General features: G+C 62.6%; 1 protein-coding gene across 1 annotated transcript; it reads right to left on the bottom strand.

Moving 5' to 3' along the window:
* Nucleotides 1–1,963: 1,963 nt before the first annotated feature.
* On the bottom strand, nt 1,964–9,114 carry PPP5C (protein phosphatase 5 catalytic subunit). Its single transcript, XM_077790710.1, has 10 exons — nt 8,980–9,114; nt 8,833–8,898; nt 8,639–8,737; nt 8,402–8,507; nt 6,889–7,031; nt 5,507–5,594; nt 5,362–5,402; nt 4,611–4,789; nt 3,610–3,691; nt 1,964–2,478 (listed from the first exon to the last, which is right to left on the bottom strand). Exons 1-10 carry the CDS (start codon nt 9,040–9,042, stop codon nt 2,416–2,418), a joined length of 930 nt encoding a protein of 309 aa, XP_077646836.1. The 5' UTR covers nt 9,043–9,114; the 3' UTR covers nt 1,964–2,415.
* Between the last annotated feature and the right edge of the window lie 621 nt (nt 9,115–9,735).

The raw sequence follows: 9,735 nt of genomic DNA, 5'->3' as shown, positions 1-9,735 counted from the left end.
ATAGGGGCTGTGGGGGCTATAGGGGCTATGGGGGCTATAGGGGCTGTGGGGGCTATAGGGGCTGTGGGGGCTATAGGGGCTGTGGGGGTGTGGGGGCTATAGGGGCTATAGGGGCTATAGGGGCTGTGGGGGCTGTGGGGGCTGTGGGGGCTATGGGGGCTATGGGGGCTATAGGGGCTGTGGGGGCTGTGGGGGCTGTGGGGGCTATGGGGGCTATAGGGGCTATGGGGGCTGTGGGGGCTATAGGAGCTATAGGGGCTATAGGGGCTATAGGGGGTGTAGGGGCTGTGGGGGCTATAGGGGCTATAGGGGCTATAGGGGCTGTGGGGGCTATAGGGGCTGTGGGGGCTTCAGACCCCCCCAAAGGGGCTTCAGGCTCATCCCAGGGGGCTTCAGACCCCCCCCCCCCGAGGGCATTTGGGATCCTCTCAAGGAGATTTGAGAACCTTTCAATGGGATTTTGGATCATTTCAAGGGGATTTGGGATCCTCTCAAGGGGATTTGGGATCATTTCAAGGAGCTTTGGATCCTTTCATGGAGATTATGAATCCTCTCATGGGCATTTGGGATCCTTTCAATGGGATTTTGGATCATTTCAAGGGGATTTTGGATCATTTCAAGGGGATTTGGGATCCTCTCAAGGGGATTTGGGATCATTTCAAGGAGCTTTGCATCCTTTCATGGAGATTATGAATCCTCTCATGGGGATTTGGGATCCTTTCAATGGGATTTTGGATCATTTCAAGGGGATTTTGGATCATTTCAAGGGGATTTGGGATCCTCTCAAGGGGATTTGGGATCATTTCAAGGAGCTTTGGATCCTTTCATGGAGATTATGAATCCTCTCAAGGAGATTTGGGATCTTCTCAAGGGGATTTGGATCCTTTTAAGGGTATTTGGAGCCCTTTGAGGCGATTTTGGATCCTCTCAATGGGATTTGGGATCCTAAGGGGATTTGGGATTCTTTCAGGAGGGTTTAGGATCCTCTCAAGGGGGTTTGAGATCCTCTTTGAGGGAATTTAGGATCCTCTTCAAGGGGTTTGGGATCCTTTCAAGGGCATTTCGGATCTTTTCAAGTGGGTTTGGAGCCCTTTGAGGGGATTTCGGATCATTTTGAGGGGATTTTGGAGCCTCTCAAGGGGATTTTGAATCCTTTCAAGGAGATTTGGATCCTTTCAAGGAGATTTTGGCTCATTCCGAAGTGATTTCGGGTTTCGGACCCGTCCGACGCTCCCGGTGGGGGGCGGGACCAGCGGAGGCGCTCCGCGCTCCTATTGGCTGAGGGGCGCGACAGACGGAGGCGCTCCGCGCTCCTATTGGCTGAGCCGCGCTGATTGGCAGGACCGGCGGGATCGTCGCTCTGCCACTGAACTGGTCCCAGCGCCAAACTGGGAGAGGCTCAGACTGGCCCAGGCCCCCCCAGTGACCCCTCTGAGCCCCCCAAAAACCACAAACTGAATTTGGGGGGACTCAAGAAACTTCTGGAGGTGTCGGGAGGGCTCCATGTGGGACTTGAGGCTCTCTGAATTGAGTTGGGGGTCTCCAGGAGGGAAGATTTGGGGGTCCCAGGGCTGAGGGGGGTCCCTGGGGGAGGTCTGGGGGTCCCCAGGGAGGATTTGGGGGTCCCTGGGTGAAGTCTGGGGGTGCCCAGGGATGATTTGGGGGTCCCCATGGAGGATTTGGGGGTCCTGGGTGAGGTTTGGGGGTCCCCAGGGAGGATTTGGGGGTCCCTGGGTGAGGTTTGGGGGTCCCCAGGGAGGATTTGGGGGTCCCTGGGTGAGGTTTGGGGGTCCCCAGGGAGGATTTGGGGGTCCTGGGTGAGGTTTGGGGGTCCCCAGGGAGGATTTGGGGTCCCCAAACGGGGTCCCCGCCCTCCATCCCCGTCGCCATGGCAACAACGCGGGGGGGGGTTTCCATGGCGACCGCCACCGCAGCGCCCCCTACCGGCGGCCCTTAACAAAGCCACTTTTAATTAACTTTATTGAACGTGATTAATTAATTACAGAGATGGTAAAACCGCACGGCGGGGGGGATTGGGGGGAGAGGAGGGGGAGGGGCGGCACGGGACCCCCCCCTCTCCCCTCCCCCCTCCTCCTCTTTGCACCTATTGCTCATTTTGGGGATTTTTTTGGGGGGGAGGGGAGGGGCAGTGCCAGCAGAGGGGAACTCCCCCCCCCCAAAATTTCCAGGATCTCCCCCCTGACCCCCCCCCCAGCCCACCCCCACCCCGGGAGGTGCCGCCCCCAGCCCCTCCTGCCCCAAACTGGGAGCACTGGGAGCACTGGGGAGGGGGGGGGAGGGGAATAAATACAATCTTCCAATATATTAAAACCCCCCTGGGGGGTGCTGGGTTTTGGGGGGTGCTGGGGGGGGGGCGGGGTTGATTTTTTGGGGGGGCTGGGGGTGGGGTGGGGGTCACATCATGCCCAGCTGCAGGAGGGTGTTCGCGTACATCATGGGCTTGACGTTGGGGTGAGGCTGGGGAGAAAAATGGGGGGCTTCAGGGTGGGGGGGGGGGGTTTGGGGGGATCCCCCCACCACAAATTAACAGCCAGGACAGAGCCTGAGCACCCCAAAAGCTCCTGAGGTGGTCCCAGAAAGGGGAGATGTAAAAGGGGCCCCCCAAAAGGATGAGACCCCCAAGACCCCTCCTCAAAAATCCCTGGGAGCCCCCACAGAAAGATGAGACCCACCCCCCAAACCCCCCCCAAACAACCCCTGGGGACCCCCCCATAAAGAATGAGACCCCCCCAAGAAACCCCCCAAAAATAATCCCTGGGACCCCCAAGATCCCCCCAAATAACCCCCGGGGACCACCACAAAAGGATGAGACCCCCAAAAAACTCCCCCCAAATAACCCCTGGGGCCCCCCCATAAGGAATGAGACCCCTCGAGAATCCCCCCCACAAATAATCCCTGGGGACACCCCCGCCATAAATTTGAGACCCTCAGGGTTTTTGGGGTTCCCTGGGTTGGATTTTGGGAACCCTGGGTGGGATTTGGGTCCTTGTGTGGGATTTTGGGTTCCCCGGGTGGGATTTGGGGGGTCCCCGGGTGGGATTTTGGGTTCCCTGGGTGGGATTTGGGGGTCCCCGGGTGGGATTTTGGGTTCCCTGGGTGGGATTTGGGTTCCCTGGGTGGGATTTGGGGTCCCCGGGTGGGATTTGGGTTCCCTGGGTGGGATTTGGGGGTCCGTGGGTGGGATTTTGGGTTCCCTGGGTGGGATCTGGGTTCCCTGGGTGGGACTTGGGGGTCTGTGGGTGGGATTTTGGGTTCCCCGGGTGGGATTTTGGGTTCCCTGGGTGGGATTTGGGGGACCCCGGGTGGGATTTTGGGTTCCCTGGGTGGGATTTGGGGGACCCCGGGTGGGATTTTGGGTTCCCTGGGTGGGATTTGGGGGTCCCCGGGTGGGATTTGGGGGTCCCCGGGTGGGATTTTGGGGTCCCCGGGTGGGATTTGGGTTCCCTGGGTGGGATTTGGGGGTCCGTGGGTGGGATTTGGGGTCCCCAGGTGGGATTTGGGAGTCCCTCAGTTGGATTTTTGGGGTCCCCGGGTGGGATTTGGGGGTCCCCGGGTGGGATTTGGGGGTCCCAGAGCCCCCAGACTCACCACTGCTGTGAACTGGTGGAAGTCGGGGCGGAGGTCGCTGCCCCGCAGGTGGATGTAGGAGCCCTTGTTGCCCATCTGGTCACTGCAGGGGACATTTGGGGACACTTGGGGACATTTGGGGACACTTGGGGACACTGCAGGACAACCCCCGTGGGCCACTGTGGCTGGGGACCACCAGGGATGGGGACACTTGGGACACTTGGGGATACTTGGGGACATTTGGGGATACTTGAGGACACCTGGGGACATCTGGGACCCTTGGGGACATTTGGGGATACTTGGGGACATTTGGGACACTTGGGGACATTTGGGGATACTTGAGGACACCTGGGGACATCTGGGACACTTGGCGACAATGAGGTACAGGGGACATTGGACACAGGACTGAGGGGACATTGTGGGGACAGGACTGAGGGGACAAGGTGGCTCGGGGGACACCGGGCTTGGGGACAAGGTGGCTCAGGGGACACTGGGGACAAAACCAAGGGGACAAGGTGCTCAGGGGACACCGGGCTTGGGGACAAGGTGGCTCAGGGGACACTGGGGACAAAACCAAGGGGACAAGGTGCTCAGGGGACACCGGGCTTGGGGACAAGGTGGCTCAGGGGACACCTGGGGACAAAACCAAGGGGACAAGGTGCTCAGGGGACACCGGGCTTGGGGACAAGGTGGCTCAGGGGACACCTGGGGACAAAACCAAGGGGACAAGGTGCTCAGGGGACACCAGGCTTGGGGACAAGGTGGCTCAGGGGACACCGGGCTTGGGGACATTTCAGCTCAGGGGACACTGGGGACACCAGGCCAAGTGGCCAACGTGGCTCAGGGGACACTGGGGACAAGACTGAGGGGACAATGAGGTACAGGGGACACTGGGGACCAAACCAAAGGGACATTTCAGCTCAGGTGACACCGGGCTTGGGGACACAGAACCGAGGCGACGCAGGGGACAAAGCCAGGGCCACCAGCGGTGTCCCCAGCGGTGTCCCCGAGCTGTCCCTCACCAGTAGTTGGGGGCGGAGAAGACGGTGACGCAGCGGCCATCGTGGGCCACCTCGTAGCCCTCGGGCTTGACCTCGTGGCTGCGGATGATCAGCTCCAGGTGGTTCCGCTCCAGGAAGCGCTTGGTGACATCGGGGCCAAACTGGCAGCTGACCCCCCGCTTGCTGACCGACCGGCCGTTCTGGGGACATCGGGGATGTTGGGGACATTGGGGACATCAGGGGGGATTGGGGACATTAGGAGAATGGAGAATGTCACCAGGACATGGGGACACCCCCAGGACATGGGCACAGGACATGGGGAGAGGGTAGGGGACATCTCCAGGACATGGGGACAGGACAGGGGACATCCCCAGGACATGGGGGCACCCCCAGGACATGGGGACAGGGCAGGGGACATCTCCAGGACATGGGGACACCCCCAGGACATGGGGACAGGACATGGGCACAGGGCAGGGGACATCTCCAGGACATGGGGACAGGGCAGGGGACACCCCCAGGACATGGGGACAGCCCCAGGACATGGGGACAGGACATGGGGACAGGTAGGGGACATCTCCAGGACATGGGGACACCCCCAGGACATGGGGACAGGGCAGGGGACATCTCCAGGACATGGGGGCACCCCCAGGACATGGGGACAGGACATGGGGACAGGGCAGGGGACATCTCCAGGACATGGGGACACCCCCAGGACATGGGGACAGGACATGGGGACAGGGCAGGGGACATCCCCGGGGGGGTCACAGCTCACCTGGGGCTGGGGGTCCGACCAGAGCAGGTCACACATCGGCCCTGGGGGGACACAGGGGGGTCACAGCCCAGCCCCTCGCCCTGGGGACACCTCGGGGACACCTCGGGGACACCCTGGGGACACCTCGGGGGGGTCCCCGTCCCACCTGAGTCTGGGGGCTGCCGGTTCCGCTCGATCTTGCGGATGTCATCGAGGGTCACCCCGTCCTCGCTGAAGAGCCCCCCGTGCATGATCTGGGGGGGACACGCGGGGGGACATTGGGGGGACAGCGGGGACAGGGGGGACACTGGGGGACATTGGGGGACAGGGGGACTCAGGGACAGCGGGGACTCAGGGGACATCGCCCACCCTGACACTGAGGGGGTGACAACGCACCCCCACGACACTGAGGAGGGAAGGAACCCCCCAAAATTGTGACAGGGACACCCCCAAACCCCAAAGGGGACAGGGACACCCCAAACCCTTCCAGGGATCCCCAAAACCCCAAAGGGACAGGGACACCCCAAACCCTTTCAGGGATCCCCAAAACCCCAAAGGGACAGGGACACCCCAAACCCTTCCAGGGATCCCCAAAACCCCAAAGGGACAGGGACACCCCAAGCCAAAGGGAACAGGGACACCCCAAACCCTTCCAGGATCCCCAAAACCCCAAGGGGACAGGGACACCCCAAACCCTTCCAGGGGTCCCCAAAACCCCAAAGGGACAGGGACACCCCAAGCCAAAGGGAACAGGGACACCCCAAACCCTTTCAGGGGTCCCCAAAACCCCAAAGGGACAGGGACACCCCAAACCCTTCCAGGGATCCCCAAAACCCCACAGGGACAGGGGCACCCCAAACCCTTCCAGGGGTCCCCAAAACCCCAAAGGGACAGGGACACCCCAAGCCAAAGGGGACAGGGGCACCCCAAACCCTTTCAGGGATCCCCAAAACCCCACAGGGACAGGGGCACCCCAAACCCTTTCAGGGATCCCCAAAACCCCACAGGGACAGGGGCACCCCAAACCCTTCCAGGGATCCCCAAAACCCCAAAGGGACAGGGACATCCCAAGCCAAAGGGAACAGGGACACCCCAAACCCTTTCAGGGGTCCCCAAAACCCCAAAGGGACAGGGACACCCCAAACCCTTCCAGGGATCCCCAAAACCCCAAAGGGACAGGGACACCCCAAACCCTCCCAGTTATGGGGATCACCCCATGAGGATGGGGACACCCCAAACCTGAGGGGACAGGGACACCCCAAACCTGAGGGGACAGGGACACCCCAAACCCTCCCAGTTATGGGGATCACCCCATGAGGATGGGGACACCCCAAACCTGAGGGGACAGGGACAACCCAAACCTGAGGGGACAGGGACACCCCAAACCCCGAGGGGACCCGAATGGGGTGTGGTGGGAGGAGTCAAAGCCCCCCATTTTCCCGTAGCTGCCAAACAGGGATCCATCCCTGTCAATGAAAGCTGCCAGATGCTGAGCCGGGTGGCAGTGTCCCCTGGGTGTCCCCTGGGTGTCCCCTGGGTGTCCCTCACCAGCACTTTGCCATTGATGCACTGGGCCAGGGGCAGCCACTCGAAGACCTCGCTGAAGAGGGCGAACATCTGCGCCGTGTACTTGGCCTTCACCTCGCCCTCGAAGCCGTAGATCTGGTTCATGTTGTCCGTCTCGTGGTTCCCTGAGGGGACACGGGGACAGTGCCACTGCCGGGGACACTGCCGGGGCTGGGGACACTGCCTGGAGCTGGGGACACTGCCCAGGGACAATTGCCACTGCTGGGGACAACTGACACTCCTGGGGACACTGCCCGGGGCTGGGGACACTGCCCATGGACACTGCCACTCCTGGGGACACTGCCGGGGCTGGGGACACTGCCCAGGGTTGGGGACACTGCCCGGGGACACTGCCACTGCCAGGACACTGCCGGGGCTGGGGACACTGCCCGGGGACACTGCCACTGCCAGGGACACTGCCCGGGGCTGGGGACACTGCCCGGGGACACTGCCACTCCTGGGGACACTGCCGGGGCTGGGGACACTGCCCATGGACACTGCCACTGCCAGGGACACTGCCCAGGGCTGGGGACACTGCCAGGGCTGGGGACACTGCCCATGGACACTGCCACTCCTGGGGACACTGCCCAGGGCTGGGGACACTGCCCAGGGCTGGGGACACTGCCCGGGGACACAGACACTGCTGGGGACACTGCCCGGGGCTGGGGACACTGCCCAGGGACAATTGCCACTGCTGGGGACAACTGACACTCCTGGGGACACTGCCAGGGCTGGGGACACTGCCCAGGGTTGGGAACACTGCCCATGGACACTGCCACTGCTGGGGACAACTGCCACCCCTGGGGACACTGCCGGGGCTGGGAACACTGCCCAGGGACGACTACCACTGCTGGGGACAACTGCCACCCCTGGGGACACTGCCTGGGGACAGGGATGTCCCCAACCCCAATGGGACAGGAATGTCCCCACCCCAAGTGACAGGGATGTCCCCAACCTCAATGGGACAGGGATGTCAGCTCCCCCAAGGGGACAGGGATGTCCCCAACCCCAAGGGACAGGGATGTCCCCAACCCCAAGGGGACAGGGATGTCCCCAACCCCAAGGGACAGGGATGTCAGCTCCCCCAAGGGGACAGGGATGTCCCCAACCCCAAGGGATGTCCCCAACTCCAAGGGACAGGGATGGCATCAATGCCAAGGGGACATGGATGTCCCCAACCCCAAGGGATATCCCCAACTCCAAGGGACAGGGATGGCATCAATGCCAAGGGGACAGGGATGTCCCCAACCCCAAGGGGACATGGATGTCCCCAACCCCAAGGGGACAGGGACAGGACGGTGACAAACCCTCCCCTTTTTACCAAATCTGCCAGAAAGCGACCCACCCCATACAACAAGTGCTGCCAGATAGTGATCCAGAAGACAACTGGGGACACCAGGGGACAACTGGGGACACCAGGGGACAGCCGTGGGGACACCACCCTCCCACCCCAGCCGGGGGGGCTCCGACCTCGCCCCCCAGACCCTGGGACTACCTCGGAGCAGGTGGAAGTGCTCGGGGTAGAGCAGCTTGAAGCCGAAGAGCGTCAGGATGACCTCGACCGAGAAGGAGCCGCGGTCCACGAAGTCCCCGTTGAAAATCTGTCACCAGCTGAGGACAACGACCCCTCCCCAGGGTGTCCCCAGCGTGTCCCCCCGCCACCCCGACCCCGTGCCACCCCACCCCACCCCACCCCACCCCACCCCAGGGACTCCCCCCCAGGCGCGGATACGTAAGGGTTGGCCTCGGAGGGGAGCCCGTTGAGCTCGAAGATGTTCAGCAGGTCGTAGAACTGGCCGTGGGTGTCCCCGCACACCGTCACCTTCTCCGTCTGCCGGGGGACACGCGGCGGCACCGGTGTCACCGCGCCGGCACGCGGGGACACCCCCGAGGGCGCCCCGAGCCCGGCCGGGGGGACCCACCCACCTCTTTCAAGGTGGTCTCCACCAGGGTGGGCAGCTTGGCCAGCACCTCCTTCACCTGCACCAGGATCTGCGGGACACGTGGGGACACGTGGGGACACGTGGGGACGTTGTGGGGGGTTTTGGGGGGTTTTGGGGGGTTTTGGGGTACCTGGTAGGCACATTTCCTGTGGAGCTTCTTCTGGTCCTTGTACCACTGCATCAGGTCCTTCATGAAGGCCAAGGTCACCTTGCCGTCCTCCAGCTTGGGGCCGCTGTACTCGTCCTCGATGGCTGCGGGGACAAAGGGGTGACAGGGTGGGGACAGCGTGGGGACAGTGGGGTGACAACGTGGGGACAGAGAGGACAATGTGGGGACAGCAGGGACAGCGTGGGGACAGCGTGGGGACAGTGTTGGGACAGTGGGGTGACAGGGTGGGGACAGTGGAGTGACAGTGGGGACAGCGGGGTGACAGGGTGGGGACAGTGTGGGGACAGTGTGGGGACAGCGGTGACAGCAGGGACAGCATGGGAACAGAGGGGACAGTGTGGGGACATTGGGGACAGTGGGGACAGTGTAGGGACAGCATGGGGACATTGGGGACAGAGGGGACACGGCCCCCCAGGTGCCCCAGGGGTGCTGGGCCTGGTGTGGGGACCCTCGTGGTGGGGACCCCGAGAACTCCAGAGGGGACAAAAGCTCAGCTGGGCACCTCCAGAGCCTCGTGGGTCCCTCAGGTGACACCAAAACCCACGTGGGAAGCTCAAGGGACCCCAAAACCCACCCAGAGACCCTCGTGGAACCCCAAAACCCTCCCAGGAACCCTCCTGGAGACTCCAGACTCTCCCAGGGAACCCCATGAACCCCCCAGGAACCCTTGTGAGGACCCAGGAGCCCCCCCAAAGTGCCCCCCGAGCCCCCCAAAGT

This window comes from Lonchura striata, unplaced genomic scaffold (assembly GCF_046129695.1).
Source record: "Lonchura striata isolate bLonStr1 unplaced genomic scaffold, bLonStr1.mat Scaffold_269, whole genome shotgun sequence".
Lineage (NCBI taxonomy): Eukaryota > Metazoa > Chordata > Aves > Passeriformes > Estrildidae > Lonchura > Lonchura striata.
The sequence above is the reverse complement of the archived record's forward strand: the minus strand, read 5'-3'. Positions and strand labels throughout refer to the sequence as shown.